Below are 18,483 nucleotides of genomic sequence, written 5' to 3' on the forward strand. Positions count from 1 at the left end.
ATCTGTACTACCATAAAATGGTATGTAAAAAACCAACAAATTCTTAAGAATGAGTTATAGCACAAAGAAGTATTTCTGACATTTAAGTATTATTCAAAAATTTTTTCTTAACTACAAGCTCATATTCCTTTTATAATTAAAAACAATTTTTAATGGAGGAAAAAGTAACTTGCATCAGAATAAATAAGATGCAGATAATCAGACAATTTTCATTGGGCTTTAGAATCAGTCTGCACAGTAGGTCCATCTATGTAAGATGACTAACAATGGGATATTTTATGAAGATGGACCACAAAGGCATGAGATCCAGTAACTCTGGAAAGATCTCCTTTGACACTGTATAAAGCAAGCAACTTACAGAAGAGAGAACAGGAAGGAAAAGTTAGTGATCTGAAGGACTAAATGGCTTTTTCCTAAGAATCTTTGGGATGAAACATAAGAAAAACGATAAACTCTTGGGACTAGAAAGAAGATCATTTAGTCCAACTTCCTCATTCTATTGAAGAGAAAAGTGAGGCCCAGAGTTTATAAAATTGGGTCCAAGTTCACAGAGATAAAACTGAATCTGCTTCTAAAGAGAATCTAAGTCCCTTTACACCTAGTCCATAAGGTGAGAAAACACTGGAAGCTCTGTGAAGGTAGCAGTCTCAACCACTCTTAAAGATTCAACATACCAAAAAAATGGTATTTTCACAACGTAGGAAGACAAAGAACAACCCTTAGGATAATGTATTTTCAAATTCATTTCAGAATGCATTGTTAAAAATTTATATTCCCTATTCCCTATATTAATTTCTAAAGTTATCATAAACATAATAAGTACTTACAGGAAAAAAATAGAAAAATTTGGACAAATTACCTGTATTTCTACACCTATCAAATAAATAAAATAAAACCACATTGAAATGATTTTTGAGCAAGTATAGTAGTCATGTTGTACATATCCTGTTTTTTCTCTCTTAACAGCATGGAAAAAGAAAAAAATGATATAATATTATCATTTTTTTGCAGCAATAAATAATTTCATCAACCATTACTAATATTCTTAAGAAAGAATTTTCAATTTTAACAACTGGAAGACAAATTAATCCCACATTATATAAACTGCACACATATTTATTGGGCCTAATAAGAACACAAAGTTTGTTTGGTTTGTTCACTCATCATTCCCAATTAAAACATACTTCACAACTTAGCTATTCCGACATGCGTTTCTGAGCCTAGAGCTAAAGAGAGGCCAATATCATTTACGACATTAGCTTCACAGCTGCCCTGTGGGTCACCCACTGAACTCCAATAGGTTATATTAATAGTTATATGAGTAGTTTTTTCTCAACTACTTAGACATTATTAAAGTAATTTAGGGAATCATTATAGTTCATCAGAATCACAGATGATCTGGGCTAGAAGACTCCATTAGACATTATCTAGGTTCCTCAACGCTCATGTGACAGAAGCTGAGACCTAGAGACAATGACAAGTATAAATGACAACTCTCTTGAAACTGAGGCCCAGGACAAGGAAATAAAAGTAAAAACTGGTTTACAGAAAAATCACTTTAACTAGAAGAAAGCATCCTAGCTTATAAATCTAATAAGATATGAGAGAGTGCGAAAGATGAAGAAAATCCTGCTCACAGTGGATACTTTAAATAACAGAGCTGAACTGTGTCTTTTAACATGGGACAACATCATCCTTCTAGCAGTTTAGAGAAGAGGATGAATGTTCCTCCAGAGAACTTTCATTAGTTGGTACTCCCTCAGTGGTTAAAATCCTACAGGTTGCAGCTGAGCCTAGGAATCAAGTTTCATGCAGCTTTGCAGACAAGTGTGACGATCTGAGAGCCAGTCCTCACATCCCCATGCGTCTCATGTTCAGGCTTTCATAGTGAACTGGAGCTATCAAAACATCTCATCTCATCTTAGTTTCAAATAGCAGAAGTATAATTCTCAGAAGAAGGAAGGTGACTATGTAGCTCCACTCAAGTCAGAATATACCTGAAATAGTACATTTTGGTTTAGAGAACCACTAAGAATTGGGGAGATCAGAGTGGTGAAAGTGCTTAAAATAACATACAAGGAAAAGCTGATGAAACCAGAGATGTTTTGTCTACAGAAAAGAAGACAAGAGAATATGACAGTGACTTTAAATCTCTAAAGAAATGTTAATATGGATGGAAAGTTACACACATTCAACATGGCTCTAATGCAGGGGTCCAATGCCTAGACTTGAGGGATGATCTGTAGGCTCCTTGAAATTAAAAAATATTTTCTGTACACTGCCATATATTTTTCTGGGGAAAGCCCTTTATATTCTCTAAGTAATCAGAGAGCCCCAAGGCAGTCAAGAGATGGTGGGTCAAAAATATAAGGAGGAAAATTCTAGCTCAGTTTGAGGAAGAATTTTCTATTCCAGTTGCCCTAAAACAACAGCAGTAAGTTCCTCGTCACTGTGGGTTTTCAAGCAGAGATTAAACCACCCTGTGCCAGGGATGCTATCGGGATTCTTACACCAAACAGGGGTTCAACCAAATGACCTCTGACATTCCTTTCAATGCTGAAGCTCCAAGAACATTTTTCCTATTTGGCACATAGCTGTTTTTGAGCCTATCTAAACAAAAATTGCTTCAAGTTTTTAAAAAAATTAGTTATCTTCATAATGAGAGTTGATCACTGAAATGCCTACAATCGAAGTATCGAACCACAAAGGCTTAAACTTTTGGTTCAGTAATAAAAAAGAAAATGTATTTTAAAGGTATATTGTAATCTATCATGAAAAGGGAACTTTAAAATGTCCACATTAAACTCAACTCTAAATAATTTATTCAAAGAAATCACCACAATTAAAAAAGCTTGAATCTAAGATTTCTACCCATCTAAGAATTAAGACTTACCTGTGTGCCATACATACTGAACCCACACATATGTACTAGCAGCAAAAAAAAGCCATTGTATGGGGATGAACAGCAGACATATTATATTTGACGTGAATGCTACACAGACAAAAAATACTGAGAAGGCCTAAAGGGAAAAACAAAATAAAAAATACATCTTAGAATTTATTTTCAAACAGATTATTAAAAGCACGTTGGACAAAACCTCTGAAACTACTATGCAATTACTACAGAGCAAGTTACAACAGGAAATTTTAAACAATTAAAATCACCCATATAAAATGTAGTGGCTAATTTAACATTAAGGAGTAATCCTATTTATGGCCTTAAATCATGAAGAACTGGACTAGAACAAATTGAGGTTGATTCACAGTGAGTTTATTTGGACTCCACAGATGGGTTACTTAAAAGAACTAGAATTTTAGCACAGAAAAGTCTCCTCTCTCCTCACAAAACATGACTAAAGAGCCTCATTTTTAAAGGACAGGTTATTGGAGCACAGATGAAACACAACCGTGGTAAGAATTATGCTGATGTTTTTAATTTTAATAAAGCCACCTTCCTCTGGACACACCACTCTCTATTACAACAGAACATGAGCTCGAAACCATCTTTCCAAGGCACCAGGCCTGGGTAGAAAAGTTACAGGTTTCAGAAATGGCTCTGGAACACAGCAGAACGACAGGTCAACAAAGGATGCAAGCCCACGCCTGTGCCCTTGCTCTAATCCAGCAGTTCTCAAAACATGGTCTGGGGATCCCTGGGGATCTCTAAGATCCTACCAGGGAGTCTTCCAGGTAAAAAATATTTTCACAGTAATACTAAGGCATTACCTGTCTTTTTCACACTTATTTACTCAGAACTATAGGGACATTTCCTAGAAGTTACACGATACGTGATACTGTAATCAACTGAGTTCAGAAACAGATATGAAGATCCAGCTGTCTTCTGTTAAGCCAGACATTAGAGAGTTCTGCAAAACTATAGTCAACCTTCTAAATTTTTTTTTGTTTTGGAAAATTTAGTTACTTTTCATTTAAAAATGTAATGTGCATTAACATGTAATGAGTTTATAGTTGCTATTTTTAAATGAATTAATAAATTTTTTTTCAGTTTTATTTCTAATATAGTAAATATGGATAGATGTAACCCACATAAATAAAAGCACCTTGGAGTCCTCAATAGTTGTCAAGAGTGTAAACGGGTCCTGAGCCCAAAAAGTTTGAGAACCACTGCTGTAGCTCTAACCCAATCACTAACCCAGTGCTAGGGGCTCCAGAGGTCCTTCAGGGTGGGACTGGGCAATTACTGCTCCCTCCACAACTCTGTCTTCCTCCTGAAGTCCTCCCTCCCTCCCCGTCTTTTCACTGGGATAGTAGAGGAGAGGGGAGTATAATGATTTGATCAGTGGGTTTAGACAAAATGCCTTATAGACCAGTTTCAGTCCATAGACCCTATTAACTCAATACAGTCACCTAAGTATCACTCATAACATCTACTTTAAACAGTTTCACTATCAGTTATTTAAGATTTTCTTAGAAGAGTAATTAAATCCTTTATACTTGAAAAACATGTATTAATAAACATACCAGTCCCTGGTATCTGAAGGAATCATAGACGCTTCTGATGAAAAGCCAAAACGGCCACAGGTATTCAAATCTGAACTCCAGGACAAAATCTGCCAGGAGAACAAGTGCCCAGACCACCAGGAATTTCAGGTATAAAAATGTACTGTAAAAGATAAAGATTAAGAATTTATTCACGGTCATTTGTGCAGAACTAGAAAAAGAAAATGCACTGTTTTGTTTAAAGGCAACAAAAAATATCTTCCTATACCATGAAAACAATGGAGATAGAGGACAAAAAGAGATGCTGCCATGGCCCACCTAAGTTTTAAAAGCTCTAGTTATATTCATTCTGAGACCTACAACTATCAAATAAGATGATGACCAAAAATGCTTAATTCCATTTAAAATGGGGGAAAAAACATTTAAATCTCACCACTATTTTAAAATGTGCTAAGTGTCTGACTTCAAAATACTGTAACACTCTCAAAATTACAGCTTTCAAGTTGTTTTTCATTATAAGAAAATGTCATGGTTGAAAGGCTTCAAATGTGCTATTTCCCCACCCCTCTAAATCTGTTTGACGAGTCTATGAAATTCTTAATGCACATCCCTACATGCTTGAAGAATTCTGTCTTTTTCTCCCCTTTCTCCTCCTGCATCTCTATATAACATTAATCTGCATTAACCAAACAAAAACCAAATGACTTCCCCAAAAAGACAGAAATTAACTTAAGAGAGCAGATGCCAATCACTTTAAAGGGCTGTGAGGGCACAAAAATGTACATTAAAGAAAAAAATCCTGAAGCATCCCAGCCTTGCTCTAGCTGAGCTATAAATGTGTGCTCCCAGTTGCATCTGGACTTATGTTAAATAGAACCATAATTTGACTAGCCAGTCAGAACACATATCTAACCACTGCAGTATCTCAAAGCAAAGTAAAGACCAGGATTAAAAAAATATTTTTTATATAATCTAAAAGTCCATTCCTCCAATTCATTAGTTGTATCATAGATGATAGAAGCCTTCAGATTCTACCTATTAGTAAGTCCCTAATTCTAGGTCTTAATCTGGTCAATTCTGGAGCAGGTTAAATGTAAGTATTTTTTTTTTAAAAGGTTTCTAAGATACACAGATTGTAAATACCTAAAATTCACTTGGACTTGGGCTAGAGCCTTGCACGGTGTTTTGCAATACAAACATTCCAATATTGTTGTGATTAAATCAGCTTTGAAGACATACCACCAACAAAATCAAGGCCTTTAATAAATAATTTTGAAATACATTAAAATAAGGTATAAAAATACTTATGTTCTTTGGAGGAAAATCAACAAAAGCATGATCCAGCATTGGATTCTTTCTATGCCTTATAAATCCACATAGGTAAAAGATGTCAAGAACCAAACACGTATGACCCTCCATGTTACAATATTACAAGGGTCAATTTCTAATTCTAATTCTTGGTAGAACTTCTATGGGCATGACAGTAAATTTCCATTAAGACGTCTGCTGTAGAATCAAAGAACCCAAGGCAAACCAGAACCCAGGCTTGCATCCTAAGTCTCACCTTTTAGTTTCATTTCACTAGAGTCATGTTAGCCAGATGAGGATGGAGCCCTCATTCTCACTCATTAAAGCCATCACTGATCCAGTGGAGAGCAAGGCTTATTTTGTTAGAAGGAACAATTGAGTCATGCAGGCATTAGGGAGCACAAATCTAGTTTGAAACGAGATTTCCAAGCTTGGCTTTAAAACTGAAAGGTTTTTTTCCCTGTTCCTAGAATTGTTTCTAGGTTTTAAAGAAGAAATAATACCCTTTCATCCATGTTCCTAAGGCATTTAAGAAATGGCAAGGAAACGTATTTACTTCTCCGATGAATCCTTTTTCCCATGGGGCTGTCTCTGGAGTGTAGCCAAATGAGACATGGTGGGCACCTCCCCATGTCTAGTCATCACTATTCCCCAGGTAGAGAAGATAGAGTACTACCAAGTGCTCCCCAAATGCTACTAGGCATGGCAGGATCCCAGTCTAGCAGGCAACTAGACTGTTGTCCATTTCACTGTTTAGATAGAATTATCCCAAGAATTGCAGCCTGTTGAGTACTTTAATAACTCAATCATTTAAATCTATGGCAATCAAAAATGATCATCTTTGTTATAGTGACTACTCATTTTCAATGCTGTAACTCCAAGGGAGTTCCTTTATATATAAATATATTTCACTTCTTTTCAAACAATTGCTTTCATACCTCTGATGTTCCCTGACACTCAGTTCTTATAAAGTTACGGTTTAGAAGTACAGATACCTAAGGAAATTTGATCTTTTACAAACATACGCCACACCCTCAGCTTTCCTCAGGCTTCCTTTTTAGGGTGGTAGGTGGACCTCCCTCTAAAACCAAGAGACAATCTTAATTAACAAAGTTAATAAACAAAGTTGAAACTCTAGGACTAGTCTTAAACTTTATAGATTAATTTCAATTTAAAAGAGCTTTAGGATATTTAAGACAGTTGATTCACTGAACCCTCTATATTAGTAAATTATACCTAGTATCCTTCCATAGACACAAGTACAAAAGTTAAAAGATAAATAATCTAAAATGACTGCTCATCAGCATAGAAAATCTAACTAATTCTTCTCCTTCCATGTTCTAAAGGTCATAAGATTTTGCCAAATCCAGAGATGACATTTTAAAGGGGAAAAAATTTTTGTCAGGGTTTTAAGCCATTATTATAGCATTCCAAAATATTTCTTCTAAACCATGAAAAAATATGATTAAATATAAAATATTTTATACATATGCTTTATGATTTATGACTAACTTGACATTACTGTAATTCTCTGATCCAAATAAATTTACTAATAACTATAAAATATCTTGAATAAAAATTAAAGCATAACTGAAACAAAAAGATATTTTCCATAATATTGAAACAAGGGCAGACCAATAATGTCTTTTCATGGTCTGATAAACTTCTATTCTGAGTGCCAGTGAAATAAAGGAGATATGCAAATATTAGGCTTAATGGTGGTGATTCTTTCACAGTGGATATTAACTGTAAGATTCTTTTTTTCCCCATTCTATTCCTACCCTTGCCATTTACAACCATTTTTAACTTAATCTATTTAACAATGCTTTCCACCTATGGATTAATCATCTATGTTTAATGAGAAGTAGTACTGAATGTTTTTCTTTTTCCAAGTAAAGTGCCCCTTCTCTCTCCTATCACTTGTCACTTAGATCATTTTCTGGAGCTCACATTATTACCACAGGGTGACCATCAATCCTCAGTACCTGACCTTTTCCTTAAGCAGACTAATGGCCATTTAGTTCACTTGGTCCTCACCACAGAAATGAGTCTGGAATATTTCACTGGCTGTGCTAGTCGCCACCTATCTCAATCATAAACTTTCTGGCCCTCTCTAGAATAGCAACTGTGAATCCCTTTTACCTTTCCATATCTAGCATGATACTTCCTGAACTGCTTTGTCTTCTACTGCTATGAAATACTTCTCCCTATTGGACATCACCTCTGGAATATTTGCCCAGCCTCTTGTCTGGCTGGTATTCTGCTAAAATCTTATTGTATGTAATTACAGTCTTGCTACTCCAAGTGTGGTCCACGGACCAGCAGCATCAGCGTCATTTATGAGCTTTTGAGAAAAGCACTATTTCAGGGCCCACCCCAGGCCTATTTAATCTAAGTCTGCATTTTAACGTGATCCCTAGACCATTTGAGCATACATTAAAATTTGACGACTACTGGCTTATAGTATAAACTTCTCATAGTCATAGAACTTCCACTGAATTTCACAATGTCTCAGAAAGAAGACAACAATCTACTCAGATAATCAGTACTTATCTCCAAACTGTTGGCTGTTCTTCCCTCAACCAGGAACAATTTAAACTGTTCAGGGCTAATTCTTCTATTTTTCTACGCTTCTTTCTGAGTCACAGACAAGATCCTTACCTAAATACAATTTAAACTAAAAGAAGCACTTGCATTACTACATATCCTTCAGCACACAGCATGAACCTCACTTCCTCAAAAAATGCCTCCCTGACCCCACAGTGAAGACTGTTACCCCATTATATGCTCATACAGCATCCTGTACATAAGAATATTTAATCATAATTATAATTAAATAATTTTATACAATTAGCTGTTTAAATGTAAAGTCCACAAGAACAAAGGAGCTGCCTATTTTGTTCCCTGCTTTATTCTCAGTGCCCAGCACCATGCACACCAGAGACACTTAACAAATATTTGTGGAATGAATGATCTACAATGCACAAGAGTGATAAGGACCAACAGCAGGGCTTTTATCAAAGCATACACTTACAATGAAGGTAGAAAGAGATGATGCACAGGTGACTGGGAAGGGTGAAAGCAACATCAACAAAGATAACAAATATAGCATCCACCTGAAGGATTACCATGCACCTGCTCCCAACCTGTTCTGTTTTTCCACTAGGAAGAAAGGAATCTAATCATTCTTGCTTTGGATGCTAGACTATCATTCCATGTAGTCTACCTGCCACTGGCTCTGACTACAGTGAGAGTTCTGAGTACCTTCTATTAAGCCTGACATTAAAGACATCTGCAAAAATATATAAAACACACCACTCTTCTCATGGATTTATTATTTTCATATGAACCAGTAATTATTTAAAATTTTTGTCTTAATTTCTAATCCAGTAAAAATTTTAGATACAATCCACATAAACCAAAGCTTCTTGGGATTCTTGATCATTTTTAAGAGTGTAAAGAGGTCCCAAAACAAAAACTTTGAGAAATGATGGTCTACAGAAAGCTGTGCATGAGCCTCAAACTAGAACCACTGTTACGTTCTATAACCACATTCTTCTTTTTTTTTTCTTTTTTTTGGTGGGGGGGAAGGAAGTAATTGGGTGTACTTAACTATTTATTTTTAGAGGAGGTACTGGGGATTGAACCCAGGACCTCGTGCATGCTAGACGTGCACTCTACCACTGAGCTATACCCTTCCTCACCAACAACCACATTCTTGTGTAAAGTCCAGAAAAGGGGAGCAGCCTGAGAAGACCTAAGCTGTTCCATATTTTTCTTTTCTATTCTGGGCCTCCTGCAGACTGCAAACAAAATCATTCTAGTGTCAAACACACATACGCACACATATACACACACACACTCATGCATATATATGTACACAGCCACTGGAATGACAAATCTAACAGGGTGAAATATGTCCAGTTTAAAAAGAAAAAGAAATCTAGAATGGAAATCACTAAGAAAAGCTTTTAAGAATCGTGTTGTGCAGTATTCTTATGAAGCACTTTATGACTACTGAGATATCAAGGACAGGTACTGTAACCTAACACAACTGAAGAGTTTGAAGTTTTAGAATTTCTGCTTCAAAAACTCAACAGTGTGGACTCTATGGGTTTTGGGATGATGAGGACATTAGGAGAAAGAAAACAACCCATAGGCCCTAAAAATTGTGTTAATGTTGTATAAACGTTAGAAATTCATTTCATAAACAAATTAAGTACTATGCTTCCTATCTTCAATAGTAATAATCATCTACCTAATCACACTTTACATTTATATCACACTTGCAACTTTCCCAAATGCTTTCGTATTAATTATCTCATTTTATCCTTACAACTGTGACATAGGCAGAGCAGTTATTAACATTTTACAGAAAAGAAACACGAGGAACAGGGAACTAACAGGCTGCAAGGCACTGTTGAAAGAGCACAGAAATGGGAGTTAGACCACAGAGAATAGGGCAAATTCTACTTGGAATGCTGTGTTACTGTTAAAAAATGGTCAAGTAAATTTCTAGTAAAGAAATGGACAAAAGATTAAGTTGAGGAGAAAAACCAGGAAACTTTTCTGTAAAACAGAATCCTATTTTTGTTAAGAAGTATATACATTTGTTTATACAGATCAAAGAAGAAACCATAGTTATAACTTATCTAATAGTGCTCATTCCAGAGCAGAAGGTTTATGTTATACTTACACATTGTCGTACTGCTTTAATTTTTTATAAAAAGCATGTGTTACTTTTATTTTAACTCTTCATTTCGAAATAATTTCAGACTTATATAAAAGTTGCATAAGTAACACAAATGATTCCCTTATATCTTTCCACCAAGATTCCACAAACGATAAAACATTTTATCAAGTTTCTGTTATCATTCTCTCCCTATGTATGTATACATACTGGTTTTTTTCCTGAACCATCTGAAAATAATCTGCAGACATAATGCTCCCTTACTCCCAAATTTCTTGAAAACAAGAATATTCTCTTATTTAACCACAGCTGAATTATCAAAATCAGGACATTAACACTGACACAGTACTATTATCTGATCCATAGACCTTACTCAAATTTCAGTAATTATCTCACTAATGTCCTTTACAGCAACAGACAGATAGATCCATTGATCAAATGATCCTGGTCCAGGATCATATTTTGCGTTTTTGTCATGTGTATATTGGATCATTTATTTAGTAGAAAAGGGATTCTCATTTTGGGAAGGAAAAAAGATTAATGGCCTTGCACAAGACACTCGTGATACCTGTTGCTTCCCCTGAAAAATGAAGATAATGACACCTTTTCTACATGCAGTAGAGTCTGAGAGGACCACAAGAGTTACCATACATAAACACCATTCACATGGGATGGAGTAGCACAAAAACTGAAACAAAAAGAGGACAGACTTTGGGTTAGACAGATTGAGGTCTCTATCAAGTAGCAAAACCTGTAAACTCAGTTTCCTCACCTGTGAAACTGAAGCTAATATCCTTACTGGAACTACATAACAGAATGAAGACAAAATTACGATAAAAATAGTCATAACAGCATAGTAGTAACAGCAAACAACTTTTTGAGTCTGTCAGGCACTGCGTTAAGTATTTTACCTGACATTTCAATTTTCCTTACAATCGTCATATACAGTAGGTAATATTATTTACTCTCCTCATTTTACAGATGAGAAAACTGAGTGTTAAAGTAGGTAAGTGACTTGTTCAAGATCACATAACCAGTGTCAAGGACATTAATTGAACCCAAGTTCAAATGACATTAAAGCCCATATACTTACCCATTACGTTGGACTTTTTCATCTCTTATTAGATGCTCAATAAGTATTAGTTCCCTTCTTTATATCCCTTTGTACATATATATTCAAGTGATATAATTCTTTAATTCTCCAAGAGAACCAAGTTTTTAAAAAATGAGCAGATATACTTTATGAAAGAATAAACACTCAGTACCTTAATTCATAAACTATGAATTGGAAATTTTAATTTGTAAACACTATGAAGCTCTGCAGAAAAAGATGTTAAAGTCAAATGTTCTTTACAGAAATAGCTATGGCACAAAAGATGGGACAATTCAGGACTGCTTTTCAACAATATTCATACTCCTAGAATGGTCATTGTAATAGAGAAACCCGTAATTTAAAAATAAAAAGACAACTCATTTTTTTAAAAAGCAAGAAATACAATGAATCATGAAGTACAGCCTGTCAAGCCTAGAAAAGACAAGAAAATAATCCTTATTACATGTGAGAAAGAAGACTCCAGCCTTAACATTTCTCTCATCCGAGATGGGAGTTTTTGTTTGATCATGAACACGGCATCCATTTTCTCTAGAGCTCAGTGTCCTCACTACAAGATAGGCAAAGTACTGAGTTTAGTACTGAGCAGCTTATTTGGTTTTTAAAAGTGTTTTAAAGATGAGCAAAGTACTAATACAATTTAAAAATAGAGCGAGATTATTTCCAGCCACCACCCCTGTGCTGGGTAGGAAACAGATTCCAAACAGCCTTAATGAATCAGTCATCTCTACGGATACACCTAAAGTGGACTAGGTGCACTATTTCAACCCACTAAATGCTAAACCTCTAAAACAGATACAGCAACAGAGGAGATGAGAGATAAATTACTCCTGACATCACAACTCCATGACTTAACATGAGCCAATCATCCTTAAGGGCAGCAGGGGCAAAAATACAAAGGAATCAGGGCCAGTGCTATGAAGGGGCTTTAAAGTCTGGGGATGACAGACATCGTAGAAGGTTGATGAGCTGAGGCCAATTTTATGTCAGTTAAATTAAATAACAAAGTAAAGAAATAAAGCCTCAAAGAATATAATCAAACAGCTGATTACATTTTTTAAAGTTTCCATTACCAGGATGCATATGCCTGAAGGTGAGACACTTTGAGGCAATAGTCACTCCTCAGGTATTTGAAGAAATCCATGATGAAAAAAAGAAGTCCAGCAAAGGATATCTGTTTCCACTGTTGATATGGACCATTCTACTCATACAGCTTGTTGAGCAGACAGCTTATTTTTCTTCTGGACCTATTTCTTGAAAATGATCCAAGTAAAATAATTACACCCAAATCTAGGAAGCCTGGAGAATAAAGTAATCCATATATTCAAAGAATACACTAAATTTCATCAAGAAAAGTAACCTAATTACAGTATTTCACTTTGAGGTCTTAGAACTAAGTTTATAAAATTTTCATCTGACCCTCCAGACTCTATAAGATATATGCTATATATCTTATTTTGGCCCTTTAAGTATCAGCTGGATGATAGCTTAGAAAATGACAAAACAAAACACATATATACATACATAAAAACCCCAAAGGGTTAATATCAATGGGGAGATCTGGCCCAAAAAAATACTCTGGAAAGAAAAGTGCTTATAGAACATGAGTTGGATCCATAATATATAGGTATACAACCAACAAGAAAGTGAAAATAATAAAGTTATTAAGTCCACCATTAAAATCAAGCTCCAAATCTAGTGAGGTTCAAAAAAAGTTGTGAAGAAAAAGGAGAGTATCACTGATAAAAGAGGAAGCTTTTAAGCAAATAATCTGAAACAGACCACGTTCCCTTCGTTCCTGGCCTCAACTCATAGCAGCACTTTAAAGGGATCTGCAAAACATCTAATGAAACTAAACTGCCAAGAATGCTCAGACAAGAAGAATCATAAATGAAAGCTGAAGGAAAATACTTTTTAAAAAAAGTAGTACACTACTTGCAAAAACTAAGTACCAAATTCCAGTGTGGCAGATTTGTTTAAATGTATTTCATGGAAATTACAAATATAAGGGTTTAGCTAAACACCTTGCTAGATAGGTTAGTGAAAACATTTCAATTTCTCCATTGTACTTACCCCCTTCCCCAAAAGCCCTCTAAAACAATACTGAATTATCACGTCAGGTCCAGCGTTGTTGAAGCTAAGGCCTACTAAGATTAGCAAAATGCTTTTAGGCTGTGAGGTTGCAACACTGGTATCTGGAGTTTCAGTTGCAGAACACATGTACAATCAAAGTAGCCAAGGGTCATGCCAGCCTCCAGTGGTTTTAATAAGCATAGCCCAAAGGAGTCTAAAACTAGGCTTAGGAACCATCATTAAGGCATCAGGAAAAGCAGTGAAGTGAAATCTCTGGACAAGGGTCTGAAAAAGGAAATTAGGAAGCTGAGAAGTACGCAAACTTTGACCATTTAAAAAGTCAAAGGCCAGAAAACTCTTCTCTGAAATAAAGATGGGAAAACATACCAGATATACCAGGGAAATTCTGAGTCCTCAGTCCTAGTTCTAAGGCATTAAGCTGTAAAAATGTAAGAGTCAGGCACAATACTACAGTTTAAGTTTCAGGCAACATGCTACAAGCAGAACCCAGCACACCATGACAGTAAGTATTTATAAATCCACAAGTGAAGGGGTACTTCCTTCAACCTCCAGTAACAAAGATATGAAATATTTTCCTTAAGCTTAAAACAAGTGCCTTACTTAAAATTCTTATTATACTTACTTCGGTAAGCAACAATTTTAACTGCAGAAACTTTTTTCTGCCTCTGTCTCCTACTCACCACACCTTGTCTCCTCATCTTTCTATTATAAAGTAATTCTTGGCAGTGGAGGGCAGTGGGGAGCATGGCAAGGTAAAAGGTCGATAAACCGCATGGAATCCCCTTAAGGCTTCAAAAGACTATAAAAGAACTCCAACCCAACCTCACCAGGAGAATCACTGCATGCAGTAATTAGATACTACTGTTGGGAGTGTCTGGTGTATGTGTGAAGGCAGACACAGGGAGAGAATCACTGCCCTAAAACCCAAAGACCTCTGAAATGTTACAGTTGAGTCATTATTCATTTTACTTTCTCTTATTAATAACTTTTTTCATAATTTCCAAAGTACTTTCACATCCATTTCATTTGAGTTAGAAAATACGTATTCCCTCACTTTGTGGCAACTGTCTACTTCATCATAAAATAGCACAGGGCAAGATAAACCTGTCAATGCATCAGGTGAACCACTAAAGCAGCAAGCTAAAATTTAATTCAACAAAAATATTTTTACTTAAGTAGAACTCAAAGTTCTCTGAAACCTTAAAACCACTGCATAAATTTAAGAGAAAATGTATATGGCCTCCTAGACTGTAAACTCCTTGAAGACAAGAAGCCATCTTACCCTATATTCTCCATAATTCCCTGAACAATGCAGGTTCTTAAATGAGTAGAATGGATTACATTGATCTATTTATTAATTCACTCACTCAACATTTATTGGGCACTGAATTGCTAGTCTGTGTCAAGCTCTGTGCTGGCTTAGATTTTTTGAAAATGACATTGAATTTTAGCTATTAATAATATAAAAGAAAATTATCACCATTCCTATTTCCTTTCTTTTATTTTTTATTATTAACTTGACTGGAATAACATATTTCTATATGTTTCATTTTTCAAATGATGTATATATATATAAATGTAGATAATTTTAATATAACGTTGAAATCCATTTTCCATCTACCTTGCCCCTGAAACAGCATTCTATCACATCAATTATACCAACAATAATGATATCATTTGATGATCACCTCCGTCACAGTTGCTGGATTGGAGCCTGTGATTAAAAGCATCTCAAAAAGAAAAAAAAAAAAAAAAGGCATCTCAGCAACAGGATTTTTTCCGCAATACCAAGCAGCAACTGACCCCTTGTTTTGACTGTTCAGCTTCTGTTTATAGTTGTACCAAATCTTATGGTCTTTCCCGACTGCTTAAAGAATAAACCAAACATGGTAAACTGAGATAACGACGTGGTAAATAATATTTGTATAGTACTCTAGAATTTAGAGTTTCACAAACTAAATTAGCTCCTTTTAGTCCTCAAAAGTCATATGACAGATGAGAGAACTGGGGCTCAAAGCTGTGGATACCCTGCCTGTCAGAGATGGGAAAGCTGGGATTCTGAGTTGGAACTTGGGTCTCCTGACACTCACAGTCGCGTGCTCTCTTCACCACAGCTGCTTCTGGCTATGCCCAAGCTCAGAAAGTTGTGCAGATTGAGAACATGAAAAAATTAAGTCCATGAAAGGTTATGCTGTGAAACAGTAGACAGTAGTTATCAAAATCATCAACAGCGCCTCAGGAAAAAAACAAAGCTCTCTATTTAACGAGACTAAAATTGGCCAGATGTTGAGAAACAAAATGGGCAATACAAGATGTGAAAAACAATTTAGTATAGACTTAAATTTAAAGATCAACAGAAATTTGATACTCACAAATCCTCAGACACCATAACTCATAATTAGCCCACTCATTCTGTTTTAGAAATAACTGGAAATTTTCTAAGTCTCTTTTTAAAAACAAAAGTGGAAAAAAACCAAAACTATGATCTTATTCTTCAGACCAATATTCCATAATATGAACTAAGAAACAGATAAAGAAATTGAAACACTCATTTGATATATGGTGCTCCAAGAGGAAAGATAGGTAGAAATACATGTAGGTCTTTTATTAATATTTAAGGCAAAGAATGTCAAATAGAGCAGAGTAAACAGATTTGAGAGCTAAAGCACTTCTGGTTTTAAAAATTTTACAGGTGAAACTCTGAAAAACTTGTAATCGGTATTTACTATTAACATTTAGGGTAAGAAAATGCAAATTCCAAAAGTTCATCAGTAAAATAATGGATCTTCATTAGACAATACACTTCTTCACATTGCTTCACACTGATTGAGTGGTTACTACGGGTTAGGTACTAAACTGGGGATATTTGTTCAAATACAAGAGAAACTGAAATACAACAGGAAACATGTCAACAATATGAGGTTCTCAATCTTCTAATTATAAATGGAGGTACATTATCATAAGTTACTATAAATAGTAGCCATTCAAATGTCTTTATTTCCTTGGTTTACCAACTCTGTTTAACATGTTTTTTCTACTCTGTGTCACTATTAACATTAAATTGTTCAAATCCTTTGCAATAGCCAGGGGAAAAACCGTTCCTTTACTCAAGAATTATAGTGTATGTAACTTGAAGAGACCTTTCCTCCACCCATTAAATTTGTAGGAAAAATGGTTTTTGCTTTTACAGTTTTAGTTTAAATGGTCAGGTTTGATAGATTCAGCATGGATTTTGGCCTATTTTACTCACTACTGTTAGCTGGAACAGGGCCTGGCACATAGTGTCAGTATCTGCTGAATGAATCGAAATATTCCTATGATCTACGGCTCATTACATAAGGATATATCCAAGAACTTTTTACTTTCACTGACTTATTAACACTTTGAATAAAGAAAACACCCAATGTTTACATCAGTCAGCTGCTTGTGAAAAACAATCATTCCATATGTGTAAACAGTGGCATGTTTCAGGTGCACAGTTATGCTAAGACAACTTGGGTGTCATCAGCTACCTCACATATTTCTCTAAGTCCCATAGCTAGATGAGATAAACTGTAAACCACCACTAAGATTCAATTAAGCCTATATCCACGTCCTGAGAATTCTCCTTTGTAAACTAAATTACTTCTTCACTGAAATCATTTCTTCATCAAGGCAAGTACCATTTAGAAATAACATTCTGAGTACCAAAAAAAAAAAAAACAGCTGTACACAATTCTGCTTAGGGAAGCTGGGATTCTCACTAAATTGCCCCGTGAACCTGTTGTCCCTCTACCCCTCAGAGAACTGAATTCAATTTCTATTTAAAGGGACACTGCTTCGCTTTTAGGGGTTTCTTAAAAACGACGAGTTTGGAGAAAATCCCTTTTAAGGGGTTCAAAGAAAACTATCTGCTTGGAATCGTCAAAACAGTGTTCCTGAGAAAGTGTTCATCACTTCTGAATCTGGAGCGGGGCCACAGGGCATAATTTGGGGGTATCGGCTTCGGCCCCTGTTGCCAAGTTTGCGATCCCATAAGAGAAGTAAAAGGCGAAAGAGGAGCAATGTGGCCACTTGCCCAGTTTGCCAGAGGCCCGCGGGGCCACTGTCCGCTCCCAACTTTGTCAGCCTTCCCCTCACCAGTGCATACAGTCCACGCGCCTGCTGGCTCAGGCCGGCGACTCCCGGGCCAGAGCAGGGCTGCGGTGCCAACCGAGGCCCGTCGGGCCCAGGAGCGGCCCTGGGAGCCCCGCGGCGCGGGCGGGGAGGGGGTCGCCGCCCCTCCCCCCGGCGGGGCCCGGGCGCTCCCAACGGCGGCACGGCAGCTACCTCAGCCCGTGCCCGCCGCGCCCTGCCAGCCGGGCCGGCGGCCCTCGCCACGCCCCAAGCCCCCGAGGCGGACCCCAGAGGGCTGGCCCGGGCACCCCGGGCAGCGCTCCTCCGGGGAGCCCCCGGCGCGGGCGTGCGGCCTAGTCGGGGTTACATAACGGGGCCCGGCCCCTCCGGAGCCAGCCCCGGGCCGCGGGGCCCGCGCCGGCGCAGGCGGGGACGCCGCCGCTTACCTGCCGTAGATGCCCTCGGTGATCCGGTTCCGCTTTAGGGGGCGGCGGAGCTTACTGCAGTCGGCGTTCCGCCGCTTCATCCTCCCGCTGGGGGGCCGGGTGCCCGCGCCGCCGCCGCCGCCGCCTCCGTCTCTCACCTCAGCCGCCGCCGCCGCCGCCGCCGCCGCCGGTCCTCCCCGCGTAGGGCCTGGACTCTACCCCTGGGGCCGGTCACACAGACATGAAGCCAGCACCCGGGGGGAGGGGGTGGGACAGGGAGGGGGGACTCAGAGCTTCCT

The 18,483-nt window shown here is 37.3% G+C and overlaps 1 protein-coding gene across 1 annotated transcript in view; it reads right to left on the reverse strand.

The window, feature by feature from the left end:
• MACO1 (macoilin 1) overlaps positions 1-18,483 on the reverse strand; it is a 52,277-nt gene extending 33,794 nt beyond the window's left edge. Inside the window, exons 1-3 of the mRNA XM_031464389.2 lie at positions 18,206-18,483; positions 4,483-4,624; positions 2,894-3,020 (exon numbers count right to left, since the gene is read on the reverse strand). Of these exons, the coding sequence (XP_031320249.1) occupies positions 2,894-3,020; positions 4,483-4,624; positions 18,206-18,285 (349 nt within the window). The 5' untranslated portion in view covers positions 18,286-18,483. The remainder of the gene's footprint in view (positions 1-2,893; positions 3,021-4,482; positions 4,625-18,205) is intronic.

The sequence above is a fragment of the Camelus dromedarius genome, chromosome 14 (genome assembly GCF_036321535.1).
Source record: "Camelus dromedarius isolate mCamDro1 chromosome 14, mCamDro1.pat, whole genome shotgun sequence".
Lineage (NCBI taxonomy): Eukaryota > Metazoa > Chordata > Mammalia > Artiodactyla > Camelidae > Camelus > Camelus dromedarius.